This window comes from Papaver somniferum, unplaced genomic scaffold (genome assembly GCF_003573695.1).
Source record: "Papaver somniferum cultivar HN1 unplaced genomic scaffold, ASM357369v1 unplaced-scaffold_125, whole genome shotgun sequence".
Classification (NCBI taxonomy): Eukaryota; Viridiplantae; Streptophyta; class Magnoliopsida; order Ranunculales; family Papaveraceae; genus Papaver; species Papaver somniferum.
Window position 1 is genome coordinate 2,061,693 of NW_020621603.1, and position 23,307 is coordinate 2,084,999.

The 23,307-nt window shown below is 35.9% G+C and overlaps 3 protein-coding genes and 1 long non-coding RNA gene across 4 annotated transcripts; 2 read left to right on the plus strand and 2 right to left on the minus strand.

Moving 5' to 3' along the window:
• Window positions 1–399: 399 nt before the first annotated feature.
• Window positions 400–1,834, plus strand: LOC113331621 (metalloendoproteinase 3-MMP-like). The gene has a single exon (XM_026578311.1). It carries the CDS (start codon window positions 962–964, stop codon window positions 1,592–1,594), a length of 633 nt encoding a protein of 210 aa, XP_026434096.1. The 5' UTR covers window positions 400–961; the 3' UTR covers window positions 1,595–1,834.
• Window positions 1,835–3,834: 2,000 nt separating this feature from the next.
• Window positions 3,835–6,677, minus strand: LOC113331178. The gene is made up of 2 exons (XM_026577921.1): window positions 5,542–6,677; window positions 3,835–4,147 (listed from the first exon to the last, which is right to left on the minus strand). Exon 1 carries the CDS (start codon window positions 6,554–6,556, stop codon window positions 5,546–5,548), a length of 1,011 nt encoding a protein of 336 aa, XP_026433706.1. The 5' UTR covers window positions 6,557–6,677; the 3' UTR covers window positions 3,835–4,147; window positions 5,542–5,545.
• LOC113331563 (metalloendoproteinase 5-MMP-like) lies at window positions 4,067–5,356 on the plus strand. Its single transcript, XM_026578258.1, has one exon. It carries the CDS (start codon window positions 4,067–4,069, stop codon window positions 5,030–5,032), a length of 966 nt encoding a protein of 321 aa, XP_026434043.1. The 3' UTR covers window positions 5,033–5,356.
• An 11,286-nt stretch (window positions 6,678–17,963) lies between the features above and the next one.
• On the minus strand, window positions 17,964–19,797 carry LOC113331237. Its single transcript, XR_003350841.1, has 4 exons — window positions 19,657–19,797; window positions 18,706–18,884; window positions 18,433–18,554; window positions 17,964–18,328 (listed from the first exon to the last, which is right to left on the minus strand). It is a non-coding gene; the product is annotated as an uncharacterized LOC113331237 (long non-coding RNA).
• Between the last annotated feature and the right edge of the window lie 3,510 nt (window positions 19,798–23,307).

The following is a 23,307-nucleotide window of genomic DNA, read 5'->3' on the forward strand; positions in this document are numbered from 1 at the left end:
TCACAACCATATTGTCAGCAGTTAATGATGGCTGCTCATAAGGGCTGCCAACTGGGGCTGCTAAACCTTCACCCTTTAAATGGACAAAAGGACCCATACAACCACCACGTTCCCCTGCAAATGAAAATCATTCTCTAATTTCTTCCTTCCTTCAGTAGTATAGTCAAAATGCAGTCATCTGAACTTAAATTTTACTGGCTAATTAACACTAACTATACAAATTTTCATTTACCCAGCTTTCAAGCAGATGAATCTCACTTAATTTCTAAATTGTTTCTAATTAGTAATTAGTTAATTGAAATGCTTTAACTAATAACCTTATCTAGTAAATAAATGATTGACAAAGAAGTCGTCTTACCGAAGTCCTTTGACGCCTTGCCTTGTTAAAAGGGTATGAACTTTGAAGAAGTCTATTCGACAAAAAATGGAAGCCCTGAACCACCAAGGACCGTAAACATGTAGATGGGTCGGCTGGTCTCACCGAATTCATAGTTCAGAAGAGGTCTTTCTGAAATCATCTCCATGTTGGAATACATCTCATCTAAGTTCCAAGATTTACCGTTTAACTAGATCAATATTATGGAGATCAATACTATAAATAGAAGAAACAGTTAGGGTACCTCATCATCAAAACCTTCTTCCTTCTTTTACACTTTCATCATTTTGAAGCCACAATGACAAACCACAAAGCTGCCACTTCCCTTCTTCAGATTGTATCCTTTCTTTCTTTCTTCTTGCTAGCCACTTTTCCACACCCAATTCTGTCCACAAAAAGTTCAAAAGGCTTCGAGTTCCTAAAAAATCTAGAGGGATGCCAGAAAGGTCAGACAGTTAAAGGCCTGCGTGAACTCAAACTGTATCTCAAAAAATTTGGGTAGGCAGATGTCCATAAAAACCATAGACAGTATGAAAATTCTGACCGATTTGATGACATTTTAGCTTTGATGCCACGGTGAAACAGATGACTGTACCCAGATGTGGAATCCCGGACATCGTCAAGGGAAAAACTCCCATGAAATCAGGCAAGGAGGGGCATATTAGTGGAGGTAAAAGCAGCTCTCTCCAAACTGCTAAACCATTTATCTTCTTCCCAGGAATCCCTAAGTGGCCACTTTCTAAATCCCACCTCACCTATCGATTCAACTCTAGCATCCTAGTTACTGACACCAAGACTTTGAAAGCTGTCTGCTCAAGTGCTTTTGCAAGATGGGCAGAAGTGTCCCATTTTACATTTTCTGAAGCTGTTCATCCTCATCAGAAGCCTGATATTGTGATTGGATTTCACCGCGGTCATCATGGTGACATGAGCAGCTTTGATGGTGCTGGTGGAGTACTTGCTCATGCTTTTTCACCCAGAGATGGACGGTTTCATTACGATGCAGAAGAGAATTGGAGCACTTATCCGGTTCCAGGGCAATGCACAATGGACCTGGAAACAGTTGTGTTACATGAAATTGGGCATCTTCTAGGGCTTGGCCACAGCACAGAACCAAATGCAGTCATGTTCCCTAGCATCAGAGCTGGATCCCTAAAACGGAAACTGGATGTAGCCGATATTCGAGGTATACGTGCCTTGTATCGTATCCACCCATAATTATGATTACCATACATAGTAAAGATACAAAAGCAAAAGAAGTTTTGCAGATACATAAACTAGGTAAGTATATATGGTGGTGATCAGAGCAAATTCATTGGTCAATACTACTTGTCATGTTATCAATCTTTTACTTAACAGTTTACATAATAAGAGGGATGTACGTGTAAGAAACAACTTTCACAAAGAATTGTTTTATTTGGTTGTATTTCCTAAGAAAAGTAAAGAGAATTTTTAGTATGTTTTGAAATACTTGTTTCACAACTACAAACAGTCAATAATAACATGAACAACTAACCATGCAAAGTTACCGATATATCGAATCAGTAACATCATTCGACTGAAATCAAAATACTTTAAATCTCCATTTAGAACAATCTTTTCTACATTCAAAACAGCTTAGAAGTAAATCAGTTGAAGTCCACCAATTCTACAAACTAAGCAATTCAAAAATTACCTCACTAATGATTTCTAAATCCATTAACCTCAGACGACATGGGAACAATTACTAATTAGACCGCTAAATCAGTTTCCGGGCATAGAAAAATTGTCTACCAGTAACCTTTATTCCAGCATATAAAGGAAGGAAGAAGAATAAGAATATGTTGCAGTAGCAATGAGTCCAACAACAAGAGAAGGAGATATTCATAACAAAAAAGTAACACATAGTATGTTAGATTTCTTTTTTTACATAGATAGATTTCTCGTTTTACTAATCAGGTAGAATTAGTACTTGCCATACATAGAGAATAACTAGGTAGTTATAAGCTTTCACATTTTGCAGGAGTTGATGAAGACCAGTTCACACTAACTCAATTTTCTCTTTGATTTGAAGGGGTAGCAAAATTGGGGATGTAAGGCTATTTCATATTTATGATGTTGAAACTACCATAATAACCTTACCTTGCTCTACTGGGCCGGGTCAAACGATAACCTCACTACAATTGGAGATCTCGTCTCACTTCACATTTGAGACCGAGAAACTCGGCGAGATCACGGCCGAGATACAACTTGAAAAGAAAATACATCCTTACTTATACAAGTGAATGCATCAAACATCACTATCTCTACAACCATTAGGCATTCCCAAACTATTGAGAACAAACTGCATGTTTCTATTTCAATTGATTAATGAGCATGTAATAATCTGGTTGCGTGAAAGATATTGCCCACACACTACATTCACAAATGCATGTATTCCTCTAAGAGAATAGTTAGTTACGCCAAAATGAGAAAACTCCAAATACGTTTTACTAGAAAAATTTTACTAACAAATGGATGGGGGACCTCTATGCAGTCATCGTCTTTAAGTGAGCATATAATTCCTGTTTGAGAAACACAAAATGTACAACACTACCTCTACAATTGCACGTAATCCTCTAAGACAATGATTTACACCATATTGGCAAAACAGCAAATACATTCTCAGTCAAGAAAAGATAATGTACTAACAAAGGGTTGAAGGACTGTGTAAGTTATCCACACAAAAAAGGGAGACATTATCAAGTGCATAATATTACTGATGTATTAAGTTCATCCAGGAACATATATCATTACAAATAAGAAACTAGACATACAGAACAAACTCTGGCAGATAAATTTTACTGAAGGTCAAGCATACTAGCACATAGTGAATTGGGAGAGAACTCCGATTACCCAAAGCCTTTTGTCCCGGAGCAAGTCCAGGGTAGGCTAGAGATCGAAGTGATTCTATCTCATAGAAGTATAGCAGATTTTTACGCCGGCTTGCCAGAGCCTCGCCACAACCCACATAAGTGGCATATCACAACCATATTTTCAACAGTTAATAATGGCTGCTCAAAAAGGATGCCCACTGGGGCTGCTAAACCTTAACCCTTTAAATGGAAAAAAGGACCTACACAACCACCACTTAAATTCAGTTCGGCCAGATATGATATTATTCTCTAATTTCTTCCTTCAGTAGAATACTCAAAATGCAGACATTTAAACTTAATTTTTACTCGCTAATTAAGACTAAGTATATACAAGTTTTGCTTTACTCAGATTTAAAGCAAAGTATTATACTTAATCTCTAGATTGTTTCTAATTAGTTGACCGAAATATGTTAAAAAATAATCTATATATTTCTTAGCTATGATAACTGATTGACAAAGAAATCAATCTACTCAATTTAGTAGTCTCCTTTTCTTAAGACCTTTGATGACTTACCATGCTAAAAGGGTTGGAAGAAGTCTACATGACAAAAGATTGAAGTCCTGAACCACTAAAGACTGTAAACATGCATGATGGGGTCAGTTGGTGTCACTGAATTCATAGGTTTGAAGAGGTCTTTGCAAACATGTTGGAATACATCTCATCTAAGTTCCAAGAATTACCATTTGACTAGATGACTATAATCAAGATCAATACTATAAATATCGGAAATAGTTAGGGTACCTCATCATCAAAACCTTCTTCCTTCGTTTACACTTTCACCATTTTGAAGTCACAATGAGAAACCGCAGAGCTCCCACTTCCCTTCTTCAGATTGTATCTTTTCTTTTCTTGCTAGCCATTTCTCCACTCTCTATTCTGTCCACAAAAAGTTCGAAAGGCTTTGAGTTCTTAAAAAATCTGGAGGGGTGCCAGATAGGTCAGACAGTTAAAGGCCTGCGCGAACTCAAACTGTATCTCAAAAAATTTGGGTATGCAGATGTCCATAAAAACCATACAGAGTATGAAAATTCTGACCAATTTGATGACATTTTAAAAAAAAAAATCACAACTTACCAGCTCTATTATCATCTGAAAGCTACTGGAACCCTAGATGCTGAGACAGTGAAACAAATGACGATACCTAGATGCGGACTCCCAGACAGTGTCAAGGGAAAAACTCCCATGAGATCAGGCAAGAAAGAGCATATTAGTAGAGGTAAAAGCAGCTCTCTCCACACAGTTTCACACTATAGTTATACCTTCTTCCCGGGAATGCCTAAATGGCCACTTTATAAATCCCACCTCACCTATCGATTCAGCTCTAGCATCCCTATTACTGACATCAAGACTTTGAAAGCTTTCTGCTCAAGTGCTTTTGCGAGATGGGCAGAGGTGAGCCATTTTACATTTTCTGAAGCGGTTCATCCTCTTCATAAGGCCGACATTGTGATTGGATTTCACCGTGGTGATCATGGTGATAGGAACAGCTTTGATGGTCCTGGCGGAACAATTGCTCATGCTTTTTCACCAACAAATGGAAGGTTTCATTACGATGTAGAAGAGAACTGGAGCACTTATCCAGCGCGAGGCACTATGGATCTGGAATCAGTTGTTTTACATGAAATTGGGCATCTTCTTGGGCTTGGGCACAGCAGAGAACCAAATGCAATCATCCCAAGAATCCCAGCTGGATTCCTAAAGCGGCAACTGTACGTAGATGATATTCAAGGTATACGTGCCTTGTATCGTCTCCACCCATAACTATGATTTACCATACATAATAAAGATACAAAAGCAAAAGAAATTTTGCAGATAAGTGATGCAACTAGGTAAGTATAAATGGTGTTCATCAGAGCAAACTCATTGTTCAATACTATCTGTCATGTTATCTATCTTCTACTTAACAGTTTACGCGAGAAGGGGGATGGACGTGTATAAGAACCCACTTCCACAGAGAGTAAATTGTTCTATTTGGTTGTACTTCATAAGAGAAAACAAAGAGAATTTGTAATATGCTTCTAAGTACTTGTTTCACAACCACAAACAGTCAATAATAACATAAAACAAACAAAAATCATCTTCCGATATCAGAAGAAGTTTCACTATGCAAAGTCAACAAATACGTTGACTCAGTAACATCATTTAGATTGAAATGAAAATACTTCAAGTCTCCAATTAGTAAATGAACAATCTTTTCTGCATTCAAAACAGATTACAAGTAAATCAGTTCAAGTCCACTCACTCTACAAATTAAGCAATTCAAAAATTACCTCACTAATGATTTCCAAATCCATTAACCTCAGACGACACAGGAACAATACTCGAACTCGTCTTCTGTTGTGCAACATTTTCTTCCAAAATACTCTCTTCATCATCAGAATCTAATGTAAACTGAGTTTGACTACCCAACTGATGTAATTCTGCATTAAGAGGCTTGTAATTTGAATAATCACCACCAGGAAATCCAAACTTATTACCAATAAATGAATAAACCCCAACAATCAAAATCACAAGCAAAGCAAGATGACAATTGAATTGAAGTGTAGCAATTGCTTTCCCTCTATGAGATTCCATATGCCCTTTACATTTCACTGTAAAATTCCCTCTACTTGCTTCATGCAAAGCACACCCATGGACCATTATATCAGTATAAAAGGAAAAACCCATTTGAATAAACCATGTTCCATGAAGAATTAAACCAAACCCACGACCCAAACCTGGTAAATTAGATTTAGGCAAACCCATTTCGAGAAGAGTACTAAGAATACAAATCGTGATAGGAACAAGTAACATATCAAAATACCTATTCTCAATTCCATTTGGATCTTTTCTCTGAACATAAAAGAAAACAAGTTCTTGCCCAAACCCAAATAAACCAATTAGATTCAACAATGATGCAGGTATTGGTAGAAAATTAGTTGAATTACTCAATAAACCTGCAACAGAGTAGAGAAAAAACAATGAAGAGATAGAGAAGATGTCTAGTTGTAGAGAGAATCCAACTTGATCTTTAATATTAAGAGCGTCAGACGATGAGATTACAGAATCAAGAATGAAGAATAATGATAGAAAACCAACAGAAACATATCTAACATTAATGAACATTGAATCTGGTCTTCTGTTCTTTCTTCTTGTTGTTTGTTGATTTGAAGAAGAACGAGGAGGAGAAACAGGAGGAGAAACAAAAGATGATGAGTTTAAGCGAAGGTAAGATGAAAACAAAGCCTCCCAAATACCAATCATCACAAACCCTCCCCCTGCGAAACAGAAGGAAAACAAACCCATTTTTTCCTCTTTCTCTCTGTGAACACACAGAAAAAGGGTTTTCTTTGTTCTTCAAATTTCAGATTTTGATTTTGGTTTTGTTTTTCAGGGTTCAAAACCAAGAGGAGTTTAAGTGAGATTTGATTTGATGAGGTTGACTGGTAGTAAATTCTGTTTGTTTATTTATGTGTGTATGTTATGGGTATTAACTATTAATGACCTTTAGATGATGCGACGGTGAATATTTTTGATCGCTGATTAAAGATAGACGGTTTGGATTATCTAGTGAAGGTATTTGTTGAATTACTGATGTTGATTAATAGTAGACTGTTATCTAGTGCAGCTTCTAATGGATGTAGCCAAATTAGATTTCCGAATAAGACATGAGTTGGTTAACATTGCTGTTTGACATTCCAAATGTCAACGGATCGAGATAAACTCTGACGATTTACATGGTGACAAAAAAATCCACTACAGGGATATCCAAACAAAACAAAAAGTCTGGATTGTTTTTGAAGCTGCTGCTCTGGGCAATTCCAATGGCAATCACCAAACGTGATTTTTTGCCAAGCCAGGTGCATGGTCAAACACGACTTTGCATTATAGGAAAAATATGGAGCGGAGGGAGATGAAATGCGCGGACCAAAATAACTCGTCAGCGGGTGATCAAAATATGCCATGGGCGCACAAGACTTGCGGGCGGATGTAGAGAAATCGTCAACGGGTAAAAGTCTAACGACTCTTTTCTCAACGGCTATAACTTTCTAATGCTATAAAATCCTTCGTTGTATTCATTTTCACTCACGCCACTCCACTCTCTTCTTTCTATTCTTCTAAAAAAATCTTGCTACAAAATGAGCAATCTGGTAAGAGCTGTCGTCAACAGTTGGAGGCATAAAAAAAGATCGAAATCATGAAAAAATACCGAGGCCAGTCACATGTGTAGATTTTAATCAGAATTGTGAAACCAAGTTTGCTTCGCCGAATGTCGTTGCTGCTCCAGGATTAGTTGAAGGTCATGTGTCGATGAATCAAGAGCGATCTGAGAATTATTATAAAATGAGAGGTGGATTTAAAAAATTAAATGTTTAAGCCAGAAAACAGAACAAAAAATTATGAAAATACTGGTAGAAAGGTGGCGGCCGACCATGCACACGTTCCATTTCATATATATTATAATTGGTAAGTCTGTTTAACTAAAACTAATATTTTAAGAAATTATTAAATAATCTAAACTAATTAATTATAGTTGATATTATTCTAGTAAATATGAATTACGCGCCTTGATTATTTGCATTTCATTTGCAAGATTCCAAATGAAGTGGGAGAGCCTGTACCGTTAAACCAAAACGAATGGATGTCAAATGATAAATGGAGGAATCTTCTTACCTCTTTTTTGAAATCACATGTACGTGAAGATCTAAAGATTTGAAAGGAGGTGGAATACATTGTTCGGTGTTGGAGCGTCTCCTTTTATACAAGAAAAACTAAACAGATGAAAATGAATATCCTGAACTCGAAAGAGTGTAAATCTTATGGTTGATGGGTCAGACGTTCTATACAAACTCAACCACTGTTTCTCTTATTGGTTAGCCTGAAGCGTTAGAAGATCTTAAAAAGCACCACATTATGATTTGGGGTCTGCAATTTTAGGAGAAATTTACTGTAGGGTGGATCAAGCGTCCATACGTATACCTAACTTCACTGGTTTACGGGGTTTCAGAGAGGTAAATCTCTAAATTATTGTTTTTAAATCTAAAGGATTTTTATGAACAAAGAAATAGACATGGTCAAATATACTAATTTATGGATTAATTTGCAGTATTGGAGATATACTTATTTTCGTGTTGATAAACCAGTTCTTAAAAACAATACACGTAGAATTCCAATACTTGACATGTCTTACAAGACTAACTGGGTGAAGGACCCTGGTGACAGCGGCTCGGCTTCCAGTTTTTTTCAGAGGTATCAACAGATGACTCGGAGCGACAAGAATCTTGTTGTCTACCCTTACGTTAATTTTGTTGAATCTCAAAATAAGGAGGTACGATCTTTGTCAAAACGAAAAACCATAATTTTCCATATTTGTCATTCATCTAAAGACATTCTTACCATTTCAGCATCAGTTTCAACCCTCAGTCTTAATTGATTGGTTATCATGGTTAAAGCTACAAACTCACTTACTTCTTTCTTAATTGTTTGAATACGATTTTCTATGTCGCGTATAGCACGACAACTCGGGTTACGCGTGTCGATGCAGAACCCGTCATGAATAACTGCCCCGAAATTCACATCAAGATAGTGAGCTTAAGCAAGTTGTTATTGTAACAAAACATAGTTTCTGCAAATAACTTCATCCTCTTCTGCAGTAAACGGAGCTTGCCGAATTAACAAGGGTCGAGACATCTTTCGGCAAATTTGTTGAAGTGAGGAGTTTTTGTTTTTTAGCTCAAAGAAGAGTAAAGAGACTAGAGTGTGTAGAATGTGTGAATTTGTAGTTGAAGTGAGGAGTTTTTATAGAGCTCAAAATTTCTAGTCGTTGGATGATGAGATTTTTCAGTCATTCAGATGTAGCTGTTAGCATTTGATGATCGCCCACTGGCGGATTGACATTAACCGCTAGCGGGTTATCACAGTCGCCGCAGTTTTGCTTCACCCGGTGGCGAGTTTTATTCGCCCGCAAGTTTGTAAATGAGACACGCTTATAGCAGTTCATACGGAATGAACAAACCTGATGGTTTGTTCATTTTTGCTCCCACTATGGACTCAACAAACATGAAAAACAGGTGGCAAAACCAACGAATTTGATGGTTAGTTCACTATAGACCAACATGAGACGCATGTCTCATTTAAAACCTCACGGACCAACCAATTCCGTGCGGGTGAACCAAATCCTCGGGAGGATCGCGGGTCTTCCATAACCGCCAAGTAAAATTTTCATTTCCCAAATATTATTTTATTATTCTTTATCTTATTTTATTTCACTTTATATCTTATTTTATCTCACATAAATATTATATTTTAATTTTATTCTATAAAATATTTTATATTAAAAAGAAATAGTAGTGGGACCTAAAAAACCAGATTTGTTCATTTTGCTCTGATTTTTCATAGTGAAAAATCGTGTTTGTTCATCCACGTGGCTCACAAACATTTTCTATTTGGTAATCATCATAGGAATTGCCATTATGCTTAGTCCTATTAGTGAATGTTTTCGGAAAAAAAAAAGTGGAGAATAATCATTACCTCTCCCAATTTTGATTTTTGTCTGGGTTTTGTTATTTCGTGCACCCATACACAAAATAACAACCGATAGCACTGAAAAATTCAAAAAATAATTAAGAAATATGTTACGTGATGTTATTTTTCATTGGAGAATGCAATCTCTATAAATACAAATTTGAAAAATCTATTATTAATATTTGCAATATCCAATGCAAATTAACACCATTTTTATGTGTTTCAATCTTCTTTTATGTAATAATTTGACTATCATAACAAAATCCTTATTTGCAGTGCTAACTATTGTAATTTATTTTGTTTTTTAATTTAAAAAATTCATTGATAAAATTGCACATAAATAGCTTGTAAATCCTTATAAATCCAGACTTGAATGGCATGAAGGAAGTTATTATAAAACTCAAGCTCAATACTGCTAGCCTTAGTTTTCTTAGCTAATTTATTTATTGCACCAAATATAGTCAATATCTGATTTTAGTTTGTCTCGTTCGGGACCAAGAACTTGTACAAATTTATATCGGGGAGATTATCGGTGAACTCTTGGTTCCAAGTTTTATACATATAATTATTATATCAAACGTTTTCCACATAAACGTCTATTAATATATAAAACTAGTACTCATTTTTCTAAAGTACTACCAAACAAACTCAGAATATCACCAAAAACCGGACATTTGTATGAAACGGATAAAACTGACATTCAAAATCAGAATTGCAAAGCTCAAATCTAAAAGAGTTGTTGATTTTGATGCAAATTTTCAGAATTGCAAAGCTCAAACCTCAGCGAATTGTCATCATATCATCGATTACTGAACATGACACAGTAAGACATAAAATTGAGATGAAACCCAAAAAAAAATGAGCAACAATTGGAAGCTCTAGAATAAGGATTTCTTTTTAGTCCCTATATTAATATCAACCATCTTAGCTAACTCGTCTAGGTCTATCTCGGCCGAGATTATCGGCCAAATACCTTAACGGAGATATATCATGTCTCGTCTCGGGTGAGTGGGCATTATCGGTGATATCTCGACCGAGATTGTCTGTAATGGTTGCACCGTTGTTTTGTTCCTTAATAAACTTACAAGACCTAAATGTTTTATTTTGCAAAACAAATTTAATTTATAAAATAACACTATGATTTAGCCAGCGAACATAAGGCAGACCACCATTAACTTATTTAATTAACAGTTCGTTATCATATTCAAGCACTACGCTTTCATAGTCCATATCAACAAGCCCATAAGATAGCTTCCTTTAAAGTTGCGCGCTCTAGCTGCTCCGCCTCCATATTAGGTATCAACCCTCCATCAACAAATCTCTCCTTTGCTCCAGAAAAAGACCCTGAAAAATGTCTAATGAGTAGTTTTATACCGGCTAGACCTGTCTCTTTACAAATTAAGCATCAATAATGATTTTCTGGAAGTTTCAACCAGGGGTATCCAACAAGAGTTACTAGTGACTATGTTAGTTACATGAGAGGAATAATTATCTCGAAAATTACTGCATCGATTTATAAGAAGTAAGATCCTCTCGATGGTTAGTATTTTGTTCGGTTTGGTTCCTTGGATTATAGGAGAACACTTGTCCTTCCAAATCATCTACCCTATGACAATAAAAAGATACATGCTCAGGAGCACTCATATGTCCCACACATACAACACCTGCGGAAAAGACCGACTCACTAACCACTTCAAAAAAGAGTTACTAGAAGTTAGAACGTCATTGACGCAAACATTTATCCCGGACCATATAAATCTAGCAAAAGGGTGGTCAATAAAAAAATATCTAGCGGTTTCTATAGGAGTAATGCATAGACTACAGGGGACCTTAATATTATTCTTATATTTTACAATCTTGTCTCTGGATAGGACCATACTTCATAGGCATTTCCAACTAAATAGTTTTTTTATATGAGGAAGCTTAGTCTTCCAGAGGGTTTCACATACATTGGTGAAAACAGTTGCAATATGATGATTGTGTTCTTTCATGTTTCTCATAAGAGTATTATAAGCACTCTTTACTAGAAAGCATCTTCTTTTATCAGGCTTTAAAATCAAAGAATCCTCGTCTATTATAAGAAGCTTTTGGGGTGCATAATCGGTAGGATGGTAGGGTTTGGTCTCACGCGCCACCTTACCTGCTTATGGTGGGTGATTAAATTTATTACCCACACTCTACCCGCCTTCTAACGGGTCGAGTTATCATTAAGTCGAGTCGGGCGGATATGATGCACCCGGTTTTTTTCCCCTTACCAAATAATATGCATGACCTTAGAGTAAAAACGCGGGGTACCAAAATACACCACCAACTTTTTCTTAAGAAATATGTATGGACAAACTCAACACAATTCCGAGAGTTCAACTCAATCAAAGAATATATCTAGAGTTATATCTCTCTCTTGCAATTAGAACGTTTACAGAACCAAGTCCTTGAACCTAATTACAAAGAGATTACTTGGACGGTAACAAAGACCAATGTCCAATAATCAATCAAGTTGTATCCAACAAGCAAGGTCGGATGTATCTATTATGATTGATTAACGCACAACTTGTGATATTTTAATTATAAAGATAAACAATATAATGTGGAAAAAGAAATAACACAGACACCAGAAGTTTTGTTAACGAGGAAACCACAAATGCATTAAAACCTCGGGACCTAGTCCAGATTGAACACCAAACTGTATTAAGCCGCTACAGACATAAGCCTACTACCAATTAACTTCGAACCAGAATGTAGTTGATCCCTAACCAAGTCTCCCACTGATTAAGGTATAGTCACGCTCCTTACGCCTCTTGAATCTTAGAATGACTCCGTGCAATTGATTCCTTAGCTGACGTCATACCAACTAAGAGTTGCTTCAACTCAATTGAAGACTTTAAGCCAATCTGCCTCCCACAAATTAAGCTTTTATGTGATTTCCCTTACGATCAAAAATTTTGATCAAGGTGATGGAAATCGATAAAAATAGACAAAGTCTAGCTAACCTCAAATTCCGGACTTATGCAACCCGAAGTGCATCCTAGATTATTATTCACCTCATAAGTATAAAACTTGTGGAATCAACAAAGTCTGAGACGAATAAAACTTTGATGATTTCTATCTATCTTGATCAAGTGAGCATCTCAACAATCGATCAAGATCAGGATACTCGAGTTATCAAAGAAAGATAACTGGACCTGGATTCACGAATCCCAATGAAGTCTTGGTAGTCGTTAAACCCTAAAAAGGGTTAGGAAGAGGACGACGCTAGTTACAACTAGGACACATCTAGAAAAGTAATGTCGGGATTCAAAGATCCTAATTGCTTGAAGTTCCCTTTTTATAGACATTCAAACCATGGGTTGATTTAGGTTTAAGCTAAGATAACTTTGAAACCAAACAATCAATATCCACTGTTAGATGAATCTTTGAATCCGATTTACATAAACAAGATATACACTCTGGTTAGATGAAACCGTAACCGAGTATAAGACTATGTTCAAGGTGGTTAGCCGAAACTAGTCGATTTGAACTTATAAGCTTAATATTCATTTATATAAACACTTAAGACTTTAACCTTGAGTCACAACCATGTGATCAAATAAGTCTATAATGTTTTTAGAGATTTGATCAAATGCTAATTATCTTGTAGAAATAATTTTATTGCATTTAAAAATAATCGACATGGTTAGTAGTTGTACAAAGTACAAATATCATAGTTGTTCGTGAGTCAGGTAAGTCACAGTATGTTTACCAGTTTGTATACTATTAAGCACAACCAAGTTTCGAAGTTCACAGAACTATTTTGGTATGCGTACCAGTATGTGTACTTTAAGACTATAACCAGCTCCAGAGAACAAAAAAGTATTTTGGTGAGCGTACCGCTATGGATACACAAACCAAGTTCTGAAATACATAACTTTTATGGTACGCGTACTGATGTGGATACCAAACCGGTATGACCATAGTTCCTTTTCGGTTTGTTTATGGGTATGCCGATCCGGTTCACGAGTTAACAGACTTTTAGCCGATGTGCATAAATATGTTTGTCAACATATAACGACTCTGCTACGTGTTCGATTACATGTAATACGACTTCAAACTTATTACAGTTTTCCCAGTTTGTAAGACTGATAACACTGTCTTACATACAAATCTATAATAGTTCTATATTTCTCTCTAAATTGATTCGAAACATTCCCGAATAATATCAATGACACATATCACTGTTTCAGGCTATTTTCAATTGATAAAACTTGAATCGTGATTTTGATTGCGAACAATAAATTATCCTTAACTGAAATTCATCAAGTATGAACAAATATTCATTAAGCTTAGTCATTATATTTCGAGAACTAATTACCAAGATAAACTTGACTCGAAATTCTTGTATATCCATGGTAGTCTAATTAGTTACGCGACAACGTCTCAAAGATAAAAAAGTGAATATAACATGAGAAAAAGGTGGTTCAGTCTTCACTTACCTTTTGTTGATGAAGTTATCCAAAAGCTTCGGTTCATCTTTGTTGATACATGAAAATTATTACCCCTTAACAGGACTAGGGAGCCCCTAAAGGGAAGCCAAACCCAACATAAACATGGGGACTTGGGAGCTAAAGCCCAAGTCCACTGAGAAGTACCCATGGGGAAGATAGGATAAGGAGGGAATTAATGGGAAAGGATAAGGTTATTGAGAAAGTGGGGTTACAACAACCTCACCCAATATTTCGCTTAGCAATCTGTATGGACTAACTCCAATATACTTTTAAGAGAATCAACTAGACAGTCAGACTCAATCTTAATAAAAAGCATATCAAAGAGTTATATCTCTTATTTCTCGATTCAATCCCAACTCAAACAAATAGAAATCTGCGAGTATGATTGAATACAAGAGAAATAACTTGAACGGCACCAAAGACCAATGTTCAAGGATCAATCAATTTTAATCAACAACCAAAAGGTTGTTGATTAAAATTGATTGATACAACACACAACCTGTGATATTTCAATTATATAACAAAATATAATGCGGAAAAGAAATAACACAGACACCAGAAGTTTTGTTAACGAGGAAACTGCAAATGCAGAAAAACCCCGTGACTTAGTCCAGATTGAACACACACTGTATTAAGCCGCTACAGACACTAGCCTACTACAAACTAACTTCGGTCCGGACTGTAGTTGAACCCAAATCAATCTCACACTAATCCAAGGTACAGTTGCTCTCCTTACGTCTCTGATCCCAGCAGGATACTACGCACTTGATTCCATTAGTTGATCTTACCCCAACTAAGAGTTGGTACAACCCAAAGTCGAAGACTTTAATAAACAAATCTGTATCACTCAGAAAAGTCTACAGGAATAGATGAATCTATCTCCCACAGAAATACTTACGAGTTTTGTTCCGTCTTGATAAATCAAGGTGAACATGAACCAATTGATATACCAGACTTATATTCCCGAAGAACAACCTAGAAATATCAATCACCTCACAATAATCTTAATCGACTAGTGAAACAAGATATTGTGGAATCAAAAACGATGAGACAAAGATGTTTGTGACTACTTTTATATCTTTCCTATCGGAGAAATTAACCTCAAGCCAATCTTACGATTGCACTCAATCACGATAGAAACAACAAAATCAGATCACGAAACTACAAAGAAAATAGTTGGGTCTGGCTTCACAATCCCGGTGAAGTCTTCAAGTCGTTAACCTATAGGGTCTCGGTAGAAACCTAAGGTTAAAGGAGAATCGACTCTAGCTTATACAACTAGTATCACAAAGGAGGTGTGGGGATTAGGTTTCCCGGTTGCTAGATTTCTCCTTTATATAGTCTCCAAATCAGGGTTTGCAATCTAAGTTACCTTGGTAACAAAGCATTCAATATTCACCGTTAGATGAAAACCTGATTATATTCAAGCTAATATCTTTCAACCGTTAGATCGAACTTAGCTTGTTATACATAAATGAAATGCACGTTCAATTTAGGTTTATGTAACCGTACCTAAACGTGTACACCTAGTTGGTTCAACAGTAGTTAACCAATGGTTAGCCATATGAGCACTTTCATATCAACCTTATTCATCTTCACCATAACTAGTTCAAATGACTTAAAAGAATTAGTTAGAGAATTGTTCAATTGCTTAGATCTCATAGAAGTATATAAGACACAATCGAAGCAAAAACGATTTTGATTCACTCGAATCGATTCATGAACATTATAGCCACGGTTTGCAAATATGCATTCCTTAGTTTATATATGTGACAGACCAGAGAATCTGGACTTCCAAGGAACCGGGTTTCGGCCCGCTTGACAACCTCCGACTCCCTGATACGCCACTCAAGAAACCGGACTTCCAAATTTTTGGAACCAATTCGCATTTAACCTGCAAAATGTTCATTGAATTATCCCAAGAACAATATACTTGAGATCCTGATAAACAAAAAATCTTATTGGTCTCAAAGTTGGAATTCTATGAGCATATGTCCCATATCATAATACTCATAAAATTCCATGAGGGATCCAATCTCCAAAAAAAATAAAATATAAGAGTCAACCAATTGCCTGAAATAAAATTTGGCTAGTTGCCAACCCAATAACTTATACGGCCAGTTGCCAAAATTAACACGGGCCAATTGCCCGAAAATAACGGAAGGCCAATTTCCAAATTAACACGGGCCAATTACCCAAAAATAACAGATGGCCAGTTGCCAAATTAACACGGGCCAATTGCCCAAAAATAACAGATGATCAGTTGCCAAATTAACACGGGCCAATTGCCCAAAATAACAGATGGCCAGTTGCCAAACTAACACAGGCCAATTGCCCAAAAATAACAGACGGCCAGTTGCCAAACTAACACGGGCCAATTGCCCAAACATAACAGACGACCAGTTGCCAAACAACCACGAGCCAATTGTCCAAAATAATAGACGGCCAGTTGCCAGATTATGGTAGTTCTGGTTACCAGCCATCATTGGCCAGTTGCCAATGATACATACTTGCAAGGTTGCAATCATCTCTGAATAGATAGTATGAACTGCCAAGCAGCAACCAACACTTTCAGATGATATGAACAACCTTGCTTAGTTGTGCTGAACCGCAAAGCGGCTGCCTACGTACCCTCTCCGTTGCTCGAAGGGATCAAGCACGATCGTAGTTCGTCATGAATTTATTAGATAATATGAACTACCCTTGATGGCAGCAGTTATCTCTACTGTGGATGGTATGAATTGCATAGCAACAACCACCCCTTGACCTGCAGTTCAATTCTTCCATCCCAAACTCACCATCATATATTCTCCACTGTCTACAGCAGTTATCTCTACTGTGGATGGTATGAATTGCATAGCAACAACCACCCCTTGACCTGCAGTTCAATTCTTCCATCCCAAACTCACCATCATATATTCTCCACTGTCTACGCCAAAATTTAGTTTACGAAAACGATAGTAATATTTAAACTATAAAAGAAATGGGTATACCGAGCATCCACAGATCAAATATAAACTAAATCTTAACTAGTAATTTTATTTACCCCTTCAACAGTAGTGCACATTTAGGATTGTGCACAAATTGCCATAACTGAAAGACCACATAAATAGTTTAAGATCGCATTAAGTCCAATCTCAATGCGACACTTTGTATCATTAATCCGATACAGAATGATGCACAGTATTATCTTCATTTTCAAACCAATACACAGCTAATAAATTCAGAAGTATGATTAAAGGAGTTAACTATTCTAGCACTCTGAAATTGGGAGGCATTCAATCCATATACTTTAAGGAGAAATTCATTTCTCACGACCTCACCAAACAACCATACCAGTACATGTCGCACACACGACTCCACCAAAAGATACCAGCTACCAGTGCCTAGTCCAGAATCATCCTTTATATAAGATCTATCCAAAATTAAAGCAACATTACCCAGTGACAGCACCATCTCATAAGTTACTAAACTAAACACCAACTACACCAGGATATCGAAATAGATACCACTAGTATTCACCACTAACACTCCCAAGTGCTACAAAATACAAAACAGTAATAAACAAATTCACTTAATCTGTAATTCATGTGGGTATTTCTCCACTTACATAGTTCTACTAACACATAATCCAAGTCTTAATTCATGACGACTTTAGATATATAGTTCACCTTAATTTTCATACTCAATGGTTACTGTCAAACACCTCAAAAGGAATTTTAGATAGTAATTGATCACCTTCCACTTTTACACACAAATCCTTCATCAACTCAAACACCACCAAATGATATATTCAATAGAGCATGAAAATTGAATTGTATCCGTTAATACGCTAATGTAATATCACCGTAAATGAATTGACAGATAAAACGACATGGCTTACATTAATTAATAACTACAGAGGATTTTAGTTCTTAGTCCCATGGTATCATTCCATCCTTAAATGTGTTTGTCTTTAGCAACCTGTTGCTGCTGCAACTCTCCTTAGAAATGTTGTTGAAGTCAACACGGAAGCAAATGATGCCGACATACACTAAGATCTATCCGGTACCACCAAAGTCCACCTATTATTCTTTAGCATGGAGTCGAAGTAAGGTTTACAACTACTACATGGTGGATAGAAAAACATTTTCATAAAAGTGTAAAGCAGCAATAATAACCAAGCAACATGAATACCTTTGCATAGTAACTCGATCGAGTTCAGCTGTTTTAGTGTATTCGGTGCCACTTTAATCATAAACCAGAAGACAACAATCCCTTGATCGGATCGTAACGAGATTTTAACCATATGTTCAAAACTGTAACAAAGACATTATACATAAATTTTATAGAAAAGTAACGGTTAGCCATCAAGCCACGACTGATTTTATATGGCATAACATGACTGATTTCTGACAGACCTCACTGTAGCAAATAACCTACTTGGGGTACTTAACGTGATCCATTTACCTTGAAATTTTTACAGCTTGTTAATCACAAAAATGGGTTCTTCATATCCAAAAATCAACAAAATCCGTGCAGTCTAGGTGCCTCATTTCAACCTCAAAAACTCTGCCAGGTTGTGCAAATTCTGCAGTATGGTACTCTGTAGTACAGCAGTTTCTGCCACTTCCCCATGTCTGATAATTCTGAAAATTTAGACGAGTTTTCCTGAAATATCTAAGAATAACATATCCGAAAATCACTAAATTCTAACGGTTGGATCTCAACTTATAGTTCTAATGATGCGTATGCCTTATATGTCAAAAAGACAAGTTTGAATTTCATAAATAAGGTTTCATTGCCTCAACTAAGCTTCCAAGAGTCAGTGATAGTAAAATGATAATTTCATTAAGAGAAGGTATTCACAGATTCTTAAAACACAATTTAAATGGAATCCTCCCATTGAATATCAGGGTGACAAGAAAAGAAGGGTTAGGTTCCAATCCAACCCCACACAAACAACCATTAAAAAGGAATTGAGAAACAATCTCAATCAAAACATGAATATAGGAATTAACACAGACCCATATGATTTACTTGTGCAAGTTAAAGGAGTAACATTGAGTTAGAAGAAAACCCCAAATTCCAACATGAGCCCTAGTTTCATTCAATCGTGTCAAGTATATTTGAGCATGAAATTAAAAGCATGCATTAGACGAAATTGAGCTAATCACTATAACATGCCATGAATCAAAGAAAATAACACCACATGGAGCAAAATCCCCGATTTCCATCAAGAACCCTAAATTACCTAAAGTTCCAAATTTACTTAGCAAAACATGAAATCGATTATGTTTGCAAACTACCCAATGTTCCAAATCCAAGTAACTTCAAGAATACAAGCTCACTTTGATCAAAACATCTCAAAATATAGTTAGGTCATAATTGAGTAGAACTAAAACAAGGAAGCTCTCATACCTTTCATTCCTCTTTCATTAAACGCTGATAGCAACAATCCATTATCAATTCCAAGTTCGACCTCTTTGATTTCTCACACAAATATTCTAGAGTTCCTTCGTTAGAAAATTCCAGAGAAAACAAAACTAGGAAGAGAAGAGAAAGTGTTGAAAGGGATTAAAAACCAAAGCCTTTTCTATTTCTCTTTTTATTTTCTTTTTCATTAATTTTGGTCCATTGACCAAATTGCCCTTGACTGCTTCCTTACATGGGTACACCTTGTATGGAGATATATTAAGGCACCTATATTTAAGATTGAGGCAAGATTGAATTTCAAACTCTTTTGAATAAACCCATAAATTGCTAAAGCCACACAAATATTAAATTTTCATTCTTACTTTTAGCACACCTAGTGCAGAATTTGGCTTTTACTCTAACAGGTTTAGTTAAAGGGAAAATTAGGCTAAGGCCCAATCCATGGGTAACCCATAATATGAGGTCCTTAATTAAAAGAAGTTTAAATCTAGGTCCCGAGTTATTAAAAGACATCCATGCCCTTTTATATATTGTCAAGCCCCAAATTTAAACAAAATTTAAATTTAAGCCCAAAATTATTAAATCTAGGCCCAAAATTATTAAATTATAGTGTGAATGTGTAAACAGAAGTTACACATGCATATGGCATGTGTATCCAGAAGTTACACATGCTTATGACATGTGTAATGCATAGTTACACATCAAAAAAATAGACATAAAAAAACGCATACAAAAAAGACATGTATTACTTTAATATTCATTTACAATAATTTCGTAGCATATGTAACTAGAAATTACACATGCATCTGTCTAGTGCAATTGAGAGTTACATATGCATCTATCTAGTGTAATTGAGAGTTACACATGCATCTGATTTGTGTATTCAGCGTCAAGTCCAATTCCAGCGAGACCATTACCACATTTAAGCAATTAGCATGAAGTTATCTGAAACCTGAAATATAACAACAAGCAATCAGAAGTGCTTTCATCTGATAATCTCAAATATCTCGATCTATAAAAAAATAAATATTATAGAACAATTGTAAGGCAAAATTATAGAACAGTTGTAAGGCAAAATTATTTTAGCATGTGTAACTGGGAGTTACACATGCAGCCGTCGTGTGTAATTGACAGTTACACATGCATATGACTTGGATACCTAGCAAGAGGAATTTTTTGGCTGCAAGTTTTTTCATTTTAGCATGTGTAACTAGGAGTTACACATGCATCTGTCTAGTGTAAAGAGGAGTTACACATGCATATATCATGTGTAACTAGGAGTTACACCTACGTATGACTTGTGTACTCAGCTTACTGACTTTACTTGTGATATTCACAGTTGTAACGCATATGTTACAACTAAGTACCAATTAGTTCTTTTGCTAATTCTGATTTATTGGCAGACAAGGTTTCAAACATGAAATAAATTCGCAGAACACACATTCAATGCTTGGAGCCCAACTACATAAAACTAAAGTACATCATTAAAAAAACATATTTTCAAGATGATGATTCCTTAATAGGTAAAGAAGCAACAATGTTCAGGCAAGTGTTGGACTTAAAGAATTTAAATAGTATCTAGCATTTGTGGGTAAGAAGTACCTGCAATTGAAGAGTCTCACATACGGAGTAATATTCTAAATATGGTTTTGTTTGTTCAGCCTCAACAGTCAAACTGTGCCCCTCCTCTCGTTATTCAAGAGCCTCACTGACACCAGCAATCACCTTAAATCCTTGAAAACGTGCATATGCAACTTTCTTTCCAAAGAACTACAAAACCATATTTCAAAAGCATCCAATCAATGTTACGGAACTGTATAAAAATTAAGAAAAACCAAAGCAAAAAATGTTGTGCCACAAGAGTTGTACATAACAATAGCAATTAAGCTTTTGTGCAAAAAAAAAAACAAACTAATTACTTCATTTGATTCATTTAACAAAGCCCTTCTTTCAGAGAGGTTGAGAATAACCCAGGGGATGTTCAAACTGGAAAGCATCTCAGTACTGCATAAACAAAGGACGCAAGTTTTATTTATTCATACATGCCTGAGTAGTATTCCAATATCAGACCAGGACATAGAACACATAAATGCATGATGTGAGAAGATTAACTACTGTAAATAGGAGTTACACATGCATTTAAATAGTGTAACTAGGATTTACAGATGCATTTGAATACTGTAACTGAGAGTTACAGATGCACCTGACTTGTGTAACTGAGAGTTACACATCCATGCACCTGACTTGTGTAACTGAGAGTTACACATCCATATAATGCAATAAAATGTCTAATGTCTTACACCTAACTCGTACGAAACAGTAGCATTGCAAAAATTTGTACCACCGAAAATCCCTTTTGCATAAAAGTGCTACCTCTACAGTACTAGTGTGCATATCAATAGTGCAACAATTTTTTTCAGCAAATCAAATTCAATAAAGATAAAAGTGAAGGTGCAAAACCATACATGTGAGGGATGTATTTGAGGCATCCCCAAGTCACCTTGCCTCCCATAGAAAATCCAATTACATAGAATTTTGATCCTAGACCCAACTGGTCAGCAAGCTCTTCTACATCTAAAGCTCTTATCTGTAGGTTTCGATTCAGATCATTTTCTCCAAACCTAGCTCTATCAAAAGACACCATATATATCCCTAAGTCTTCAGCCAATTCAACGCTAGGCTGTTGATAAGGACATCAATTGCAAACCACAAAACCCAAAGTAAGCAAATTTACATTATTTTCCTTTTGAAATGTACAGTTTAAGAGAAAAATCATCTATGCATGGCAGATATACATCCCTAAATGCATGTGTAATCTGCAATTACACATCCAAAATGCAAGTGTAACCATCAATTACACATCCTAAAAGCATGTGTAACTAGCAGATACACATGCTAGAAAGTATGTGTAACTAGTAGATACACATGATTATAGCAACATAAATTTCATCAAAGATAGGTTCCTACCAACAGAAGGTTCCATACTTTTCCTATAATTCAATAACAATTAGCATATAGTGACATAAATAGTTACATATGATAAGACACTCAAAGTTCTTAGAGTTCAGTTTTTACCTTCAATAGTTGTACTGCAGTAACTGGAACCCAACACCTTAAAACGTCTAGTGCCAACAATCTCCAAATGTAAAGCAACGTCTTGTCACCCCCAACAGAAGGTAGAACTTGTTCCAAAATAGTAATTGTATAATACGTATCTTTAAGTAACAATGAGTATTTTTCCCAGTACTAACAAATTTCTCAAAAGTGTTTTTCTATATACAGACTTATGAAATGATGAGACACACTTGGAAACAACTTAAAAAGTTTGAGATTGGAAAAGAATCAGATATGCTGGCAGCGATTCGACCAGATAAACTTCATACACAACGAGCAACCATAGAAAACATTTGATTGTGACACTAGCAGGCCCAACCAAACTTACAACGAAGCTTGTAGAAAAGAACACTATAATATAAAAATATATTTCGAACTTACCATGGAACATGCGATCAGAATGTAAAAATTAACAACAAGCATTTTGAAATACTACCGAATGCAATAGAGAAATTTCTCACCTTTTTTTCTCAAGATCGAAGATATATATATCACCAAAACAATTAACAGCTAACAACCGAT